The sequence below is a fragment of the Zootoca vivipara genome, chromosome 3, assembly GCF_963506605.1.
Source record: "Zootoca vivipara chromosome 3, rZooViv1.1, whole genome shotgun sequence".
NCBI lineage: Eukaryota > Metazoa > Chordata > Lepidosauria > Squamata > Lacertidae > Zootoca > Zootoca vivipara.
The window spans coordinates 44,939,763-44,959,054 of record NC_083278.1 but is presented as its reverse complement, the minus strand read 5'-3'; the positions used below and the strand labels follow the sequence as shown (position 1 = coordinate 44,959,054).

The window sequence follows — 19,292 nt, the reverse complement described above, 5'->3', positions numbered from 1 at the left end:
AACTTGGACTAGTTCTTTTATTCTGGAGTGATAAATAAATGATACAAATAAATCAAGGTGGTATTGCAGATATATAAATAAAGAATGGAATCGTGATCCGCTGAAATCAGTGAAAGTTGTTTAATTGGAAATATGATTGCATTGTTGATTTAACTCTGGAATAGTAATAGGTTATGTAGATGGTAGCATATTGTATTCATACTGTGAGCACTTCCCCTGTTGGATAAAACCATGTTTCCACACACTATTACTTCCACAAGCATTTGCTATCAGACAGCAAAAAGCAGGGCTATACAAAGAGTCAAAGACTTTAAAAGCAAGAAAAAGAAACCAAGGTTATCTCTTACAAGCTGGATAAACATTTGAGCTCTGTTTTATGTGCAGGAAAAATTACTGGGCAAATTAGCTAAAGTTGTTTGAAGCAAGTGTCTAATTACTAATTTTAAAATGCACAACTTTAATTTGAAATCACGACTAACCAAAATTCAGTTGGTATGTAAGAGCTGAAATTAATTGCAGTGTTAAGGGAACAACCTGATTATTATTTAGGCTATTCTATTGATCCATTGCAAATTTCATTCAATTAGCAAAACCATTTAAGAGGAAATGCTCAAATTTTGGAGAAGATAATTCCATAATGGGGAATAGCCTGGTTGAATATTCAAAACAGGTATCAGTTCTTTCCTGCTGTGTAACACAACCAATATATTGCTACATAAAATAGTTCCTAAATCTATATAGATCCTTAATAAAAGTTAGCCTTCACCCTGTGTAATATGAGGTCACTATTCCAGACATCATTTCCCCGCAGAAGATTCATACTCAGCCCATTCCTTGAAGCCACCAGCATAGTTCTGAGCTCTGCAAGCACATAAAGTAAGTATCTTAACATTTCACACTGTACAAAGTACTTTAGTTAGTTATCCTTTCTCTAAAACATACTGGCCAGATCACTTGATTTGTTCAGAACAACTCAGTGGGCTCAAAACTTTATGGGAATGTTAACCTTCTACATCCAACTTCAAAATACTATCTGCTGCACTGTCTGCTGTAACAATTGTTATTTAATAAGACAAGGAAACAAAGCATGCATATGATATCTTTCTCAAACAACACAACCCACAATAGCCTCTTAAACAAAATAGTTCATATTGCAAAGCAGATACAGTTTTGCTGATTAAAAACTATTAATCACACCACCGGATTTGGCTGCAGCCCATACAAGGATTTTTAATTCTGTTTTTTGTCACAGCAGCCAAAGGTATTAAGATTCTGCAGAGTCCATGCAGAACCTTTGATGTAGCAAAGCAGAATAAGGTATCACCCTAGGTTTTTAAAAATCACAATTGGATTTGCTTTTAAGAGGAAAGCTGTGAAATGGCAGGTGGCAGTTTTAGATTGAAGGCAACGACTGATTTACATGCGTCCAAGGCGGCCCAGAAGTGGCTGGAAAAGGGGACAGAAGGGGGCCTAATGGGCTTATGCATGCTTCACTGTTGCAAGCGATGATGACCTGAAATGCAATCCCCACACAAATCAGGGGTTGCCTGTATTTCCATGTACTATATTCAAGGAAGATCTGTTACTCTATGAGCAGGGACGTAGCTAGGGGGTGGGGCACAAAATCAGCTAAAATATGTCCACAAATGTGTCTAGAAATAAAAATATTGATTATTGCCTCATAAGAAAAGGTTTTAAATAGAGGGTGAATTGAATGGGTGGAGGAGGGGGTTGGAGGAGAGGTGGAAAGAAGAGCTAATTTGTCTGTGGCTAGGGGGTGCAATCTGGACGGTTCTGCCAGGGGTGCAAGATCACCTAGATATGGCTCTATGGCTATATTTACTGCAAATGGAGCCTTGTGCAAAATACATAACTTAGAATTAAAGAATTCTGGGAAGCTGCTGAGCACAAAGATTGGTGTACCAGTACTGAGCTGAACTCTCTATACATTAAAAAAAATCCTAGTTATCTCAAGCTGTCTTCATTTTAGCTGTCTCATGTAGGTGTTGTGTGTGACTTTTTTTGTTGTGGCTGTTAAACGATTGGCTGTCAGGAATCCTTGACAATCTATTGCAAGTCACTCAGAGTGCTACTAGTAGATCCTGATCTATGTTCTGCCCACCACTTCTCTGGGCAGTTTGCTGTCAGCCTACATGCGCAAGAACATTACTTTTTGTGATTGCTTCTACAGAATGAAATGCCTGTAGCATTCCAAAGAACTTAAAACAAGCTGACCTAGTTTTTGTTTGTTTGTTTAAAGGACTAGAGTGACCAGTCCTGCTTCAACCTCACTGACTTGCACAAATAGATGGCACAGACTACTTGCAACTGTAATGATTAAAATTTCATGGCAAGGGTGATAAGTTTCGAATGGCAGGAGACAAAAGTTCCAGTTTGCTTCCTTTGTGTCAGGCCTAGGTTTTCACTGAACAATAAGTTACTTAGAAGCAAAGATCAGGGCTATGGAATGAAAAGCTATTGATTCACCACACTTCAGAGTAGAACATCAGTGTTCTACTATTAAAGCAGAGGTAGAAGTCAGATATACTTATGCAGTTTGTCCCTGAGTATATATACTCACCTGCTGAAACCCAGAGACTTTGCAGCAGCTAGAGCTTGTATGCTTCTCACTCCTGCCATACAGGAAAACACTAAAATGTCTGATTTAGAAGGCATATCTTGATTGTATATCTCCTTAAAATGTACTGGTTCCATCTGTAAAGCTTCCATAACCTCGCCCACTACAAAAACAAAGACTGACTGTTGAATTAAGCAGTTCACTATGATGAATCATTATAAAGCAAGTAAGTGCAACAGGTCATAAAATCCATGATACATGGGTGAACCTTACATATCTCCTGTTACATAGGTAAAAGGTTATGAGCTAGCTGGCCTTGTATTTCCTCCTCACTGCTCATGACCAGGAAGTGTGGCAGCTTACATGGAATGCTGATGGATCCAGGAATTATCCCATACCGCTCAATTTCCCATTTTTCTCTAACATCAACAAGCAAAATGGCCTTGGATTGCAGCAACTCCTTGAGTTCTTTGTAGGAGACGTTATCTTTAGCAGTGCAAAAATGGCAAACAATCACGTCTGCTTTTCCAGTTTTTAGATCTGTAAAGAGAAGAAGCTATTACTCAAGCAAGCAATATTGTCTCTGGACCATCATTTCTCAAATCCTTCAACTAGCAACTTCTAATGTTACCAGTGAGCACAGTTTATGCCAGTGGCTTTATAGGGCAAAGCTTTCCAAACCAAACTTTTCATGTTGGTGACACACTTTAGACATGCATCATTTTGTGACATAGTAATTCAGTTTTACTAGCAAACTGGAGGTTAAACTAACCCCTTTCTAGCCCCTGGAGGAGCACAAGGAGCATTGGCATTACAAACCTACACAGTGCAGCTGACACACTATGTCGTGACACACAGTATTCCCCCCCCCCAATACTGCATTATCAAATGTACTCATAGATTTTCATAATTTCTGTATCATTGGAACTCAGGATCTGACAGTGAAATTGAAAGGGAGTAGTAGACTCAGAAGAGAAAGTGTTTCATCACACAACACATCGTGTGGTATAGGCCGCTGGCCTACACACCATTTTAAAGGTGATTAGGTTAAACCAGGTGAGGGTTTATTAAGATTGGCAAAATACTTTTTTTGTGTTTTCCTGAGAGCTGTGAAACTACAGGTTCAGAGTATTTTTACAGTCCACAAAACCACATGCTATAATAAATTTGTTAGTCTGGCCTTACTGTGTGGTACCTTTTTAAATGTGTTCCTTTTAGGGAGAAGGGCGCCTCCAATCACCCTTGCTCCCAGCCTGGCACAAAGCGGGCTTGGATTGCAGCCTCTCCCTCCCATTCCAGAGGAGGAATAGGGAAACAACCAATGTAATAAAAGATATAAAAACAGCTTAGAACTACGTATTCTCACTAAGTGTGAAATATGTAGTTGCTACTTAACGGTGGAGCACAAGCCCCCACTGGTCACATCACCAGGACTCTTGTGACACGTGGGTGTGCTTAATCTTTTCTCCTGATCTGGGAATAACTTAAATACAGTATATAGCATTTGATCTGATATTGAGAAACCACTTCCTCCTTAAAGTTTCCTGCATGCATAATCATTCACACCTTTGTCCCCAGCTTCTTTACAGAGGCATGAGGTCATTACTCTTTTACTAAGAAAGAATGAGGCTGAAAGATAGCATAGGCAATTTTGCTCACTTTATTCCCCCCTTTCGGAATCGGAAGCTAAATCTGGAGGCTGCAAGCAGAGCCAAATGTCCTACTCCTAAGATTAGGACTGAGAAATGTTCCACTAATGAAACGTAACTGGGTTAGGGGGCACATTTTATGGTCAGGGATGCCACACGGAATCACAGACTTGTAGAATTGGAAGGGGTCACAAGGGTCATCTAGTCCAACCCCGTGCCATGCTGGGATCTTTTGGCCAACCCTAGACTCTGAGATGAAGAGTCTCATGCTCTACCGACTGAGCTATCCCAGCAATCAGATCTGCTGAATTAAGCAAGTGCGGATCTGATCTTACACTCTGACGCTAGCGAATGTCAGACTACGCTGCAGGTTCGGTTCGGTATAGGGAAGGAGAGATGCTTTCTCCCCACCCCGCCCCGAAGTCTCCCCTCTCCCCCCACCCACTCCGGGGCACTTACGCGCCGGACTCCGGAAGGAGCCACGGCCTGCTCCCGATGCCGGCCGCAGAATGGAGCCGCGACCGTGGCTCCCTGCCAGCACGCTCTTTCCTCGCCCGCATCTTGCAGTGACCCCTGTCCGCTTTGGTGTCAAAATAAAGGTCGCCCGACCCAGCCGGCTGCAGCAGCCCCACATGTTTCCCAACGCGGCTCAGGAATCTGCGCGTTTTAACATATCTCCTCCCATTCTTTGCCGGGCTTCCCAAGCTATAGCAGGCCGCGTCGTTTGCCTGTCTTCTGCGTCTGTGCCGCTTTGCACCAGAAGCTGCCACAGTACCTCGGCCGACCCAATCCTATGCCCATTTGCTAAGAAGCATCCTGTAGGCCTTACTCCTTAGCACGCAAGATACATTTACACACACCCCTCAAAGGAATCTCGGGAACTGTAGTTTACCTCTCAGATAACTACAGTTCCCAGCACCCTTAACAAACTACAGTTCTCAAGGTTCTTGGGAGTGGGGTGTGTGCTTTAAACGTATGCTGTTTAAAGCGAGTCTAGAGTTGCATGCCAAGAAAGCACTTCTGTTTTCTTCTCAACCCAGTGGAAGAGGTTTGATGGCCACCTGTCATGGATGCTTTAGCAGAGACTCCTGCATTGCAGGGGGTTGGACTAGATAGCCCTTGGGGTCGCTTCCAACTCTACAATTCTGATTCTATGAGTCATATTATGTTAACACCATTTACTTTTCTCTGGGTGCTCCCTTAGTTTCTCCTTTTCTGCACAATTAAGAGGTTCTTTTGTTTATGCCCCGAAAGGGGTATTGTAGGGCTGGGAAAGGGGCAGAAGAGGGCAATCAAAATGATCAAGGGACTGGAACAACACCCCTATGAGGAAATGATATAATATTTGGGGCTTTGTGGTTTAGGAAAAAAATTAGGAGTAAGCGGGGACATGCTAGAAGTGTATAAAAATATGTATGATGTTGATAAAAGTGGATAGAGCAAAGCTTCTCTCATAATTCCACAACCAGTGAAGTGGAATGTTGAAAGATTGCTGGGGAAAGCATTCTACTCCCCCCCTACCTTAATTTGATGGTACAAGATTTCAAGTATTACTGTTTTTAAAAAATGTACTAGCAATTGTAGAACTCTATATTCACCCTTGGGCTAGTCTTGGGGAGCAAAGATCACTCCTATACTTGAGCCTTCCACATGGCAAGCCTTGTGCTACCAGCTGAGTCTACAGACTGGTGATTCACCCGGTAGCATTATTTATGACAACATTTCTTACACAGAAATGCTTCAGATTATATTGCTTTGCGCAAACAAATATTTTTACAACCTAGCTGAGGCTTATTCATTCACATGAAACCTTTTTTTTTGCTAGCAAGTTTTCTATAAAATAGTCATGGGTGCAATTTTCCAAAGTGTCTTTCTGTGTACATCTGTAATGAAATGTGTATTGTTTTAAATATATGCTTCACAATATTTTGAAAGGCCTTTAGCAGCCAGCCTTGTAGCATATGGTGGCTTTGCATTTCCACATGCAAGACCTATCACTGGTACAAACCAGTCATGTCATACGATAGCTAGCTACAGTATGGCACTTCATATACAGTTATCTGATCTCTAGCTGAAGAAACAGAAGGTAACATATTTAGAGGTTAAAGCAAACATTAAGAATTAAGAGCCTCATGCTCCAGAGTAGTCCCAGAAACAAATGATCACATAGCTGTACCTCAGTACAGTGCTAAACTGAGTGGCTTTACAATTATAATGATAAGCAATTACCTGCAAACTGTTCCACCACAAGCCTTATTTATTTGAGGCTTCCATACTAGAGGTTGCTGTGGAATGGGTTACTGTGATCCACAGAAATCACTGGGACATATTTCTCAGACAACTGTCTTGCATGTACAGTAGATGCCATGTATGCAAAATTTCCCATTCATGTCAGTAAAGCAATGAAGGAGGACATCACCATCCATTTATTCTTTTACAACAGGGTGCACAATTTTGGGGGTGGGATCAGAACCAATGGCCCTGAGATTTGGAAAAATGCTGCCTCTTTCTGATATTCTTTGACATAGTTCTTAAAAGAATTTTGATCAAACACATTTTCATTAACAAAGGTGGAATTTGAAGAAATGTCTAACTGGCTTTCCCCTTGGTTTTTAATTAAACGAGGATAAAACATCTCTATAAAAGGGTGATTAATTTAAACTGTCATATAAACTGGTTCTCTGGTTGCTGGCTGTCAGCCTATCCATATGGCATTCCTTTTTCTACAGATAGAAGAGTATATTTATGATAGCGTAGTTAAAAAGTAAATCAAGTGTTGCAGTATACACTCCATATAGGCAATATTCTGATTGATTCGCTCTCACTTTGCTCATCTTTCCTATACCTGAAGATGGATCTAATCTGTGTTATTTAGTAAACTTGCTTATTTACCGTTATGTGGCATACCAAGAAAGATGGCAGGAAGGAAAGAGGCAGAGTCAGTGGCATGGTGCTGTACCAGACAAAACATTAAAAATAACAAGTTATTATAGAGCTGTGGCATCTGTTCTGATGGAGCTTTAGGGCAGAGGTGCCCTTAGAACAGGACTTTAGAGACATAAATCTTAAGTCTCACTTTTGGGTCCTATGCGGCCACCTGAAAGTACTGGGTGTGGCCTGTTCTAATAAGCAGCCTTGCCATTTAGTGAGTTCAATAGATACTTCCCAGAATTCTCTGCAGGGTACAACATGCAGGAGTTTTATTGCAAACACCGAAGTGTATGTGTGACTCTAGATTCATAGTCTATCAAGGAAATGCACTCTGCATATGACCAGAAGTACAATTACACATGCTCAAACCCTGAACAATGTTAAATACCCCCTGGCTTAAATGGAACCTAGTGGTTTGAGCCAAATCGTTTGTTCAGAAATAAACCATGCAGAGCAAGGGCTTAGTTTTATATTCAGTTAAAATATTCAGGATCCCAGGTTCAATCCCCAGCACTTCCAGTTAATAGGATCATGAGAAAGGCCCCACTCTGCCTCAGATCCTAGACAACTACTGTTGCCAGGCAAGAGGAGACAACGCAGGGATCGGTGGATCAGCCCTCCTATACCCATCCCCCGATCCCTAAAGGGCCAGGGGCTGGGGCAATCCGGAATCCTGCGCAATTCGTAGCCTAGGACGTGACGCCTGCTCCTTTAACGATGGAGGAGAATAAAAGCCGCTGTGCACATTGAGCGCGATGATGGCTTGCCTTCCCGGTGCAAACAGCCGCACCCGTTTTCAAGGGAGTCAGGACCGAGGCCTCTCCAAACACGTGGGCACCAGCAATTTCAACAGGGGTTGACATCGATGTAAATACAGACGGCTCCCTATCGGCGATGCGGCAGCTCCGGCTGGTGTTTACAAAGCGGAGCGGACCCCTCCAACACACAATCCCGCCCCATTCATCCGCCCCGACTCTCGCTTAGCCGCTCTCGGGGCGGGACGGGCAGCCCAGGCGAGCGAGTGAGCGAGCGAGCGAAGCGGCCTTCGCCGAAGCTCGGCTTCCTTTGCCGCTTCCTGCTCCTCCTCCTCCTCGGCTTCTGCTGCCGCAGCTCCAGACTGCAACCTGCGAGGGCGAAGCCCGTCGCCCAGCGTGGTGAGTGCGGCGGGCAGGGGGAGGCGAGCTAAGGGGAGGCCTCTCGCTTGGGTGGGGGCCGTGGAAACCGAAGCGGTGTGGGCGCTGCTCGGCATGTGGGCCCTTCCTCGTCCGCTTTGCAGTACCTGGGGACCCACCCTATGGGCTCCGCGGTGCTTCCCCGAGGGCCCGAGGTCTTGCAGGCGGTGGCTGAGGCGCCCTTGCCCCGGCCTTCCTCAATCGTGGCCTAGGCAGGCGGCCTACGCTGCTCGGGGACACCTTTGGGGGTTGAATTGTGACGCCGCCTTGCACCTCCTCGAGCCCGGCTCGCTCTGGCGGTAGAGCTGGTAGTGAACGCTTAGCTCTCATCGAGCCCTTAACCGTCCCAGGCCTCCGCAGGAGTATTTGGGAGTAAGCCTGGACACTGAGCTCCATAGTGTTTGCTGCCCAAATGCGTGTGCCCGCTAACTTATTGTTGGCCCAGTTGGCTAGAGTCAACAGTGTGAGGCAGCAACAAAAAAGCTCGTGCTGTTCTAGGCTGTATCAGCAGAAGTACAGTGCCCAGATCAAGGGAAGTGATAGTACCACTCTATTTTGCCTTAGTCAGACCACACTTGGAATACTGTTGTCCTATTCTGGGCACCACAATTGAAGATGTTGACCAGGGTGATCAAGGGCCTGGAAACTAAACCTTATGAGGAGCACTTGAAGGAGCTGGGTATGTTTAGCCTGGAAAAGAGACTGAGAGGAGATATGGTAGCCATATCTTAAAGGCTGTCACATGGAGGAGGGAGCATGCTTGTTTTCTCATGCTCTGGAGGGTAGGAATCGAACCAATACCGCTAGCTTCAAGTTGCAAGAAAGGAGATTCCGGCTTAACATTTGGAAAAACTTTCTGACAGAGCTGTTCAGCAGTGGAACAGACTCCCACAAGAGGTGGTGGACTCTCCTTTGGAGGTTTTCAAACAGAGGTTGGATGGCCATCTGTCATGGCTACTTTAGCATTGCAGAGGATTGGACTAGATGACCCGTGGGTCCCTTCCAAGATTCTGTGGTGCCAAGGTTGCAGGTTCAGTCCTCATACAGGCCACCTGCATTGCAGGGGGTTGGACTAGACGGCCTTTGGGATCCCTTCCAACGCTGCAATTCTATGAACTAGTGCAAATCTTGGGAACTTTGGGCTCTCCAGGTGTCACTGGACTACAATTCCCATCAGCCCTAATCAGCATAGGGATGGTGAGCCAATTGTTTCCCCAGCCCTGATCTAGGGAATACATACCCTCTGCAGTGTACAACACTCCTTATTGAACACCTCAGGATTTGCTTCCAAGAAAACATGTTCAGATCATGCAAGGAGGTAGTTTTGCTGGTCACGGAGAATGGGGACTGCAAAAGCATAAAGAGCAACCAAGGTGGGGGAGAAAATGTGTCCTGTATATGTCTATGCAGGAAATTGTGAGTCAAGTAGTAAGGGCAGTTTGGTCCAGGGAGTTGTTGCTATATTAGTCCCAAAGGAGTAGAAACAAAATACCGTGTTTCTCATATTTTAAGGCATCCCCAAAAAATAAGCCATGACAGGATTTCTAAGGGTTGGTGAAAAATAAGACATACCCCGAAAATAAGCCATGTCGTGTAGCCCCGACCGAGCGAGAGGCGAAGGCGCGGGACCCAGCAGGAGCTCCCTGCCTGCTTCCCCGAGCCGTCGCGCATCGGGGGACAGAGCCGAAGATCGGAGGGCGCTCCTTGCTGGGCTTGACAAGCCCGGCAAACAGCGCCCGCCGATCTTCGGACCTGTGCTGTGTGACAGGCAGGGGTGGGGGGAAGCGGAGATCGTTCTCCGCTCTCCCCCCACCCCCGCCTGTCACCAAAGATCGGCGGGCGCTCCTTGCTGGGCTTGACAAGCCCGGCAAACAGCGCCCGCCGATCTTCGGACCTGTCCTGTGTGACAGGCGGGGGTGGGGGGGGGAAGCGGAGATCGTTCTCCGCTCTCCCCCCACCCCCGCCTGTCACCAAAGATCGGCGGGCGCTGTTTGCTGGGCTTGACAAGCCCGGCAAACAGCGCCCGCCGATCTTCGGACCTGTCCTGTGTGACAGGCGGGGGTGGGGGGGAAGCGGAGATCGTTCTCCGCTCTCCCCCCACCCCCGCCTGTCACCAAAGATCGGCGGGCACTGTTTGCTGGGCTTGACAAGCCCGGCAAACAGCGCCCGCCGATCTTCGGACCTGTCCTGTGTGACAGGTGGGGGTGGGGGGGGAAGCGGAGATCGTTCTCTGCTCTCCGCCCACCCCCGCCTGTCACCGAAGATCGGCGGGCGCTCCTAGCTGGGCTTGACAAGCCCGGCAAACAGCGCCCGCCGATCTTCGGCCCTGTGCTGTGTGACAGGCGGGGGTGGGCGAGAAGCGGAGATCGTTCTCCGCTCTCCCCCCACCCCCGCCTGTCACCAAAGATCGGCGGGCGCTCCTTGCTGGGCTTGACAAGCCCGGCAAACAGCGCCCGCCGACCTGTGCTGTGTGACAGGCGGGGGTGGGGGAGAAGCGGAGATCGTTCTCCGCTCTCCGCCCACCCCCGCCTGTCACCAAAGATCGGCGGGCGCTCCTTGCTGGGCTTGACAAGCCCGGCAAACAGCACCCGCCGACCTGTGCTGTGTGACAGGCGGGGGTGGGGGAGAAGCGGAGATCGTTCTCCGCTCTCCCCCCACCCCCGCCTGTCACCAAAGATCGGCGGGCACTGTTTGCTGGGCTTGACAAGCCCGGCAAACAGCGCCCGCCGATCTTCGGACCTGTCCTGTGTGACAGGTGGGGGTGGGGGGGGAAGCGGAGATCGTTCTCTGCTCTCCGCCCACCCCCGCCTGTCACCGAAGATCGGCGGGCGCTCCTAGCTGGGCTTGACAAGCCCGGCAAACAGCGCCCGCCGATCTTCGGCCCTGTGCTGTGTGACAGGCGGGGGTGGGCGAGAAGCGGAGATCGTTCTCCGCTCTCCCCCCACCCCCGCCTGTCACCAAAGATCGGCGGGCGCTCCTTGCTGGGCTTGACAAGCCCGGCAAACAGCGCCCGCCGACCTGTGCTGTGTGACAGGCGGGGGTGGGGGAGAAGCGGAGATCGTTCTCCGCTCTCCGCCCACCCCCGCCTGTCACCAAAGATCGGCGGGCGCTCCTTGCTGGGCTTGACAAGCCCGGCAAACAGCACCCGCCGACCTGTGCTGTGTGACAGGCGGGGGTGGGGGGGGAAGCGGAGATCGTTCTCTGCTCTCCGCCCACCCCCGCCTGTCACCGAAGATCGGCGGGCGCTCCTAGCTGGGCTTGACAAGCCCGGCAAACAGCGCCCGCCGATCTTCGGCCCTGTGCTGTGTGACAGGCGGGGGTGGGCGAGAAGCGGAGATCGTTCTCCGCTCTCCCCCCACCCCCGCCTGTCACCAAAGATCGGCGGGCGCTCCTTGCTGGGCTTGACAAGCCCGGCAAACAGCGCCCGCCGATCTTCGGACCTGTCCTGTGTGACAGGCGGGGGTGGGGGGGAAGCGGAGATCGTTCTCCGCTCTCCCCCCACCCCCGCCTGTCACCAAAGATCGGCGGGCGCTCCTTGCTGGGCTTGACAAGCCCGGCAAACAGCGCCCGCCGATCTTCGGACCTGTCCTGTGTGACAGGCGGGGGTGGGGGGGGAAGCGGAGATCGTTCTCCGCTCTCCCCCCACCCCCGCCTGTCACCAAAGATCGGCGGGCGCTCCTTGCTGGGCTTGACAAGCCCGGCAAACAGCGCCCGCCGATCTTCGGACCTGTCCTGTGTGACAGGCGGGGGTGGGGGGGAAGCGGAGATCGTTCTCCGCTCTCCCCCCACCCCCGCCTGTCACCAAAGATCGGCGGGCGCTCCTAGCTGGGCTTGACAAGCCCGGCAAACAGCGCCCGCCGACCTGTGCTGTGTGACAGGCGGGGGTGGGGGGGAAGCGGAGATCGTTCTCCGCTCTCCGCCCACCCCCGCCTGTCACCGAAGATCGGCGGGCGCTGTTTGCTGGGCTTGACAAGCCCGGCAAACAGCGCCTGCCGATCTTCGGACCTGTCCTGTGTGACAGGCGGGGGTGGGGGGGAAGCGGAGATCGTTCTCCGCTCTCCCCCCACCCCCGCCTGTCACCAAAGATCGGCGGGCGCTCCTTGCTGGGCTTGACAAGCCCGGCAAACAGCGCCCGCCGACCTTCGGACCTGTCCTGTGTGACAGGCGGGGGTGGGGGGGGAAGCGGAGATCGTTCTCCGCTCTCCCCCCACCCCCACCTGTCACCAAAGATCGGCGGGCGCTCCTTGCTGGGCTTGACAAGCCCGGCAAACAGCGCCCGCCGATCTTCGGCCCTGTGCTGTGTGACAGGCGGGGGTGGGGGAGAAGCGGAGATCGTTCTCCGCTCTCCGCCCACCCCCGCCTGTCACCGAAGATCGGCGGGCGCTGTTTGCTGGGCTTGACAAGCCCGGCAAACAGCGCCCGCCGATCTTCGGACCTGTCCTGTGTGACAGGCGGGGGTGGGGGGGAAGCGGAGATCGTTCTCCGCTCTCCCCCCACCCCCGCCTGTCACCAAAGATCGGCGGGCGCTCCTTGCTGGGCTTGACAAGCCCGGCAAACAGCGCCCGCCGATCTTCGGACCTGTCCTGTGTGACAGGGGGGGTGGGGGGGAAGCGGAGATCGTGCTCCGCTCTCCCCCCACCCCCGCCTGTCACCAAAGATCGGCGGGCGCTGTTTGCTGGGCTTGACAAGCCCGGCAAACAGCGCCCGCCGATCTTCGGCCCTGTGCTGTGTGACAGGCGGGGGTGGGGGAGAAGCGGAGATCGTTCTCCGCTCTCCCCCCATCCCCGCCTGTCACCGAAGATCGGCGGGCGCTCCTTGCTGGGCTTGACAAGCCCGGCAAACAGCGCCCGCGTGCACTTTATTAAAAAATAAGACATCCCTCAAAAATAAGCCATGTCGTGTTTTTTTGAAGAAAAAATTAATATAAGACATGACTTATAATATGAGAAACACGGTAGGTAAGCTGAGCTGTCTTGCTTGAGGCTGCCTTCTGTTGGTGCACACTTATGCAAGTTGCCAAGTCACACAGAGCTCTAATAAATGCTCAAGAGGAAGTGTGAACAAACAAACCTCAAACTGCCAGTGCAAATAGCACAGAACAATATTTTGTGAATATTTGACTACCCCTTTCCACCCAACTGAGATATGAAGGCTACGAGCGAAATGGCACCTTAAACCTAGGTTATGGACGCAGCAATGGAATGCCTAAGCACGCTTTTTTATAACAAGAATACAAAACTGAAAATGAATGAACTGCAGTTAAAATATTATGTTCATTTTTCACAGGGTCCTTCCCCTGCCCGCCCACTCCCTTATTTTCTTAAGAGGGTCTCTTCTCCAGTCCAGAGAGTAGCTGGAAGTGGGGAGGCAGAAAAGGGTCCTCCTTTCCTACCACTCTACAATTTTAATCGGAAATTTTAGGCGCAGTACAGTGGTACTTCGGGTTACAAACACTTCAGGTTACAAACTCCACTCACCCAGAAGTAGTACCTCGGTTTAAGAACTTTGCCCCAGGATAAGAATAGAAATCGTGTGCAGGCGGTGCGGCGGCAGTGGGAGTCCCCATTAACAGAAGCACGCCTCAGGTTAAGAACTGTTTTGGGTTAAGAATGGACCTCCGGAACAAATTAAATTCGTAACCCGAGGTACCACTGTACTGAGCTCAGAAACTGCTTGCCTGATTAAATTCCCTGTCACAAAATGCGCCTAGAACAATGGGAGTTTCGAACACTGTTTTCACCTGCAGGAGCACCCAGTTCTTGGAGTTCATGTTTTAAGGAAAATTCATTAAGAACTCTAGGACAGGTAGGGAAACCTGTGACTATCCAGATGCTGTTCTAACTTCCATCAGCCCCAGCGAGCATGGCCAATGATAGGAAATAATGGGAATTGTAGTCCAGCAATATCTGGAGGCCCACAAGTTCCCCACCTGCTCAGGAGTGTTGTGGAAGTTCTTGTGCAGGGCTTCTGCTGACAGGGCTGCTTAGCTGAAGCCTGCCCATAATGTGCTTCGAAAGCTTGGTTCATTGTTGAATTTAGTATTCTATATCATGGACCTCTGCTGGATAGGAATAGCTAATTATTACATATGTATGTATTATAGAAACTGGCTCAGTAAAAGCTAATTGGAGTGCCTTAATACGTTTTCCACCTGCATGCTTACCTGTTTGTTGCCCAGAAGCTGACCGATAGGTTTGTGCATATCAATGATTTTTTCCTTTGCTTCATTGTTAAAATGTGAACTTTATTCCTAAAGTGTGGCAGATGGCCAGAAATGCAAAGAACTAAAAAAGAATCAGACTTGCTGTCTAGTCACTTCTAGTTATACCAATAGGCCCTTGTGTCATATGTGCCTTGCCCTTCGTCATGTGGTTCATTGTTAGAGGGAGGGTGTCTCCCAGGACGGGTTAAATCTGATTTTCCAGCTTCAAAGAGGAAGATTTGGTATTGTAGCTCTGATGGTGTCGGTGCTTCTGGCACTCTGGTTCAACCTCTGATGTCAAAAGGGCAAAAAATGGGTGTTCCTGTGGTGTGCCAGTAGGTGCCAGGATCTGAAGGATCCTAGGCCATGACCAGGGAGATAGGTAGATATGCTTCTGTGTGTATCTAAATGCCTCCTTCCTGTTTATTCAGGGATCCAGGAAACCTATTGAGTGGTGCAGAACATTTCTCTACCTTCACTTCCACCCTGCTGGCAGAGCCCATGATAATGTTGAATGTGGTTCTTAATTCATCCCTCCCTGTCCACACCGACATTAAGATTGCAGTCCTTCACAAACAACTTTGTAGCAGTGGCATCAACTTGGAATTTTAGGGTTCAGTTCATCCACCAGTTGTATGGCTTTTCATTCATTTCCATGGGAATCGTGTAGAACCTCTGTATTGTGTAGACCCAAACCGCTAGAATTTTTTTCAGATGTACTTGTGCACCAAGCTTCCTCCTGATCATGTGTAATTTTCTCATGTTACCAAGTAAAGGGGAGGAAAATTTGTTGGTGTGCAGTTTCAGCACCCTTTCAACATAACTTCAAAGCTTATGGCAAAATGCACATAGTACACCGGGGACATAAACTGTAGTGAGCAACCCCCCCCCCCAAATAAAACAGGTCATGGCACCTGGAATTGGTAATTGAACAGGCAGGAATCCCATGCTATCTATAATCCACCAGGTTTTTTTATTTCAGCAGGGTTTTGTCCTACTGGGCAAATAATGTTTTATTTGAAGAATTGGTTTTTATCAGTCGTATTTGCTTCTATTGCATTTTGTTTGATCCTAGGTTTTTTTATTGTGCTACTCTAATTTTTTATTGTTGCAAGCCACCCTGAGTGATATAAATGATTTAAAAAATGTACTGCTTCCACTCTTTTCCGTAACACCTACATTGTCTCTGAGTACTGGTCACTTCAGGCGAAAATATATAGTTTTAATGAGCGTTTGTTTGACTTGCTTTTACTTTTTTTTTGTTCTTGGATGCTCTGGAGCAGGGATGTCCAACCGGTCAACCACGATCGATCGACAGGTTGATCCCTGGATGATCACGCTCGATCGTGATCAGTTGTGGGATCCCTATCAGTGGAAGAAAAAAGCAATGGAGTGAAAGACCCCGCCACCCTTGCTCTTTTCCTCCATTGCATCAAATGGGCTGTCTTTTGCCGCCAAGTTTTGATGCGGTAGTTGCCGTTACCACTGTGTCATTGTTTTAGGTGAGCGATGTGTCCCCCCCAAAGCTAAACATCCATGGCTCCCCCCCCCAAGATCTACAACTTTGGCCTCTACCCCCTCCATGGGTAGACCACTTCCTGTATTTTTGTACTAGGAGTAGATCACAGTCTCTTGGGAGTTGGACGTGCCTGCTCTAGAGCATAAGAAATGTCTTGCAGGATCAGACTAAGGCCCAACAAATCTAACACCCTGTTTCTAGCAGTAGCCACCCTTTCATGATTGCAGGGTGGTGGACATCTTCCATTGTTTCCAGCCTTATCACTGAACTAAAGAGGTAACATGCACCAAGCAACTTCTATTAAATACAGCCACCTGAATTACACTTGTACAAAGTTACTGCTATGCAGTACTGAGGCAAATTTTTCAGAATATTTGTGCCAGTGTAATTTAGCTTCCTAAGTATCTCTTTCTGGCTTCGAAATGAAGACAGCACTGCAGCTTATAAGTAGGCTATATGTTGCTGACTTGAGAAGCTTCTCGATAATGTACTTGAGTTGTAAAGCTTTTGTCAGATTTCTTCAGGAAATATTGCAAAACTGGTATTCTGTAGATTTGTTCCCCTTAAGTTGTGTAACAGCACACCATCTGTCTCAGGTTTTGCTGGTAGTGTCCAATGTAGAGCAACTTGTCCTTGCTTTGAGATTGACATGTGTCATGAAGAACAAACTGGGGCAGCCTGCTATGTAGAAAAAAAGTGATGTAATATTACACCCTCGGCAGTTAGTGGCTTCCTGAGAAAGAGTGCTAATCATTCCATCAGCCTGACATCCTGCTCCCTTGTCAACCACTATATGTTTCCCCTTGGGCTGTACCAGAGCCACACTTCAGAACCCATTACCTCCAAGTTCCTGGGTTCTCTGACCATAGAAGCAGCATCTAAATTGGATCATAAAAGATGGCCAGCATGCAGATATTTCCCTTCTTTTCAACATTTAGTTTAATACTGTAGAGAGTTGTCAAAAATATTTGTGATGAAGCAAACTGTATTGACACACATGAATGACCTTGGAAGCCATGAATGGCTTATAAAAACAAGAATCAGCCAGTAAAACCTACTTACTTATTTATAAATCTGCAGTTAAAACCATCAAATAGCAGGACTGGAATAAATCAGTTTCTTGAAAAAAATAACTTTTCAGAACCCATCTAAATTCAGGAAGAGCCGGAACATGACAGATTTATCCAAGAAGGACAATCCAAAGTTTTGATGCCACTACGAGAAAGACCCTGTCTCTTGTAACCACCTGTATTGTCCACATCAAAGGCATGTGGGATATGCTTCTGTTGGTGTACTTGTTGATGTATCTATCACCAACAGACTTCGACTAAATCACTGAAGAGGTGTTGAGGTTTTCCTAGTATTATCTTGAGTGACTTTCATTTGTATGCTGAATTAAGAGATGTGCTCAGGTTTTCATAGCCACAATGGCAATAATGGGCTTACTCTAAGAGTATCTGACCCAATGAAATTTGGTAATTTATTCTGATCCGCTAATGACTAATTTGTGTCTGTAAAATGAGGGCTGTGGCTGCTTCTTTGGGATTTAAAGCCTCTGCTTATCTGAATGGTGCTTTAGAAGTTACTTTAAAGCCTAGTCCATGGTGACAGTAAAGAGATTTCATTTTTGCCATCATTGCACCCAAATAGACTTGTCCTGCTGAGCTTTCCCAAATGGTTAAGGGCCTGTTGCAGTCTGCCAATTTTCTTGCCGAGAAATTGGAAATATCAGTTGCTTACTATGGTAAATTCAACAAACTCTGGGTCCCTTAGAGCTTTGTGGATAAAATTACTTGGACTCAGATTCAACGTCTATAGCTATCAGGGCTGAGCTGTAGGCAGTGGTGAGCCTGGAGTTGCACTAAGGATTTGAAGTAGAGAAGCCAGCAATCTGGAGTTAACGACAACTAAAGGATACAGGAGCATTCTAAATCTCAGAAAGACTGCGTTGCTTAGTCTTAACTGGAACAAGAAGCCTTCTTATTCTTATTCCTGTCCAGGAAGATCCATGGGTGAGCAGGGTTGGTCCAGGGCCTTGGCTGCTTAGGTAGATATTGGAGCTGGTAGTTTGTGTCTCACCATAAGGGCCAGTCACATATGGATTAAAGTCTGAGCTACAGTAGTCTTCCATAATTTTAGGCATCCAGAAACTTGGGAGTTCTTTGGATTAATTTTGATTGTTGAGACCTAAGAATGTGGACAGGGTGCTGGATTCTGTCCATGCCAGTGCATTGTCTGTTCAATCCATATGCATCATAGTTAGTGATGATTGGAGTCAGTGAGGTCTGTATTGTCAATGTCATGGAAGCTTCCTTCAGGGAAGGTTCAGTTACATCCTCTTCAAAAGAAGCAGTAGCAAGGCCTCTATTGAAAAAGCTTCTCTAGATACAGTGGAGTTGTGGATTTAAAGCAGGCATAGGCAAACTCGGCCCTCCAGATGTTTTGGGACTACAATTCCCATCATCCCTGACCACTGGTCCTGTTAGCTAGGGATCATGGGAGTTGTAGTCCCAAAACATCTGGAGGGCCAAGTTTGCCTATGCCTGATTTAAAGCCTAACTTCCCATTCCTACAAAAAAACAGAGGAGAAAAAGGCAGGCCAGCTCTATGGATGAACTGAAATAGGTTGTGATATCTTTTGAGATGAAGGCTCCCTGTGTTTTCATGATTGATCCCCTGTGCTGAGAGGGGGATTCTGATCCAGACTGGTATCCTTCTGGACATAATAAGTGAGAATGGGCTGTATTAGCTGTACCATTACTCATGCCTCACTGGGAGGCTTCAGAAGGTGGTGTTGGGAGACTACTGCTGTTCTCTGTGTGAGTCTTGTCTCCCCTGCTTTTGAGTTTCTACATGACCCTTCTGTGATAGCTTAGCTATGTATCTGTCATATGAGAAGAGGGTGCCATTGATGGATCCCCGCAGAACCCCATGGAAAAGAGCAGTAATATTCTGGCACCCCCCACCCACAGTAATGTTGTAGGTGGGATGTGCCTATGGCACGGAATATCATGGTTATGACACTTTGAGAATTTCAAATGACATTTGGGGATGGAAACAGCGTTTCTGCTACTACCAGCCTGTAGTTCTGGTTCTTTTACTGCTCCAGGAGGCATTAAGTGCTTGTATGCTTTGAAAGGCTTTCAGAGCTGTCACTGTGCTGAAACATCTTATCTGCTGATTGATGACATTGTCCAGTTGCTAGTCATGACGAATACGGTCCTGACTGTAATTGGGTGAC

General features: G+C 47.8%; 2 protein-coding genes across 7 annotated transcripts in view; one reads left to right on the top strand and one right to left on the bottom strand.

Annotated features, from left to right (window-relative positions):
• Window positions 1-3: 3 nt before the first annotated feature.
• TSTD3 (thiosulfate sulfurtransferase like domain containing 3) lies at window positions 4-5,196 on the bottom strand. Its single transcript, XM_035109330.2, has 4 exons — window positions 4,687-5,196; window positions 2,942-3,118; window positions 2,582-2,741; window positions 4-861 (listed from the first exon to the last, which is right to left on the bottom strand). Exons 1-4 carry the CDS (start codon window positions 4,859-4,861, stop codon window positions 798-800), a joined length of 576 nt encoding a protein of 191 aa, XP_034965221.1. The 5' UTR covers window positions 4,862-5,196; the 3' UTR covers window positions 4-797.
• A 2,633-nt stretch (window positions 5,197-7,829) lies between these two features.
• USP45 (ubiquitin specific peptidase 45) overlaps window positions 7,830-19,292 on the top strand; it is a 66,023-nt gene continuing 54,560 nt past the window's right edge. For 3 of the 6 annotated variants that reach the window (XM_035109333.2, XM_035109332.2, XM_035109334.2), the window contains exon 1: window positions 7,830-8,312. The gene's annotated coding sequence lies outside the window, so the exon portion shown is untranslated. The remainder of the gene's footprint in view (window positions 8,313-19,292) is intronic. The other 3 variants (XR_004692219.2, XM_060272610.1, XM_060272611.1) reach the window with 3 other exon arrangements.

Bases quoted from the DNA above. Each gene is read 5' to 3' on its own strand.
- TSTD3 (XM_035109330.2), bottom strand. From the start codon at position 4,861: ATGTGGGGCTGCTGCAGCCGGCTGGGTCGGGCGACCTTTATTTTGACA. The intron at 3,119-4,686 runs GTAAGTGCCCCG...TTCTCTTTACAG, and splicing joins CTCCTTCCGGAGTCCGGCGC to ATCTAAAAACTGGAAAAGCA. The intron at 2,742-2,941 runs GTAAGCTGCCAC...TTGTTTTTGTAG, and splicing joins TGGATCCATCAGCATTCCAT to TGGGCGAGGTTATGGAAGCT.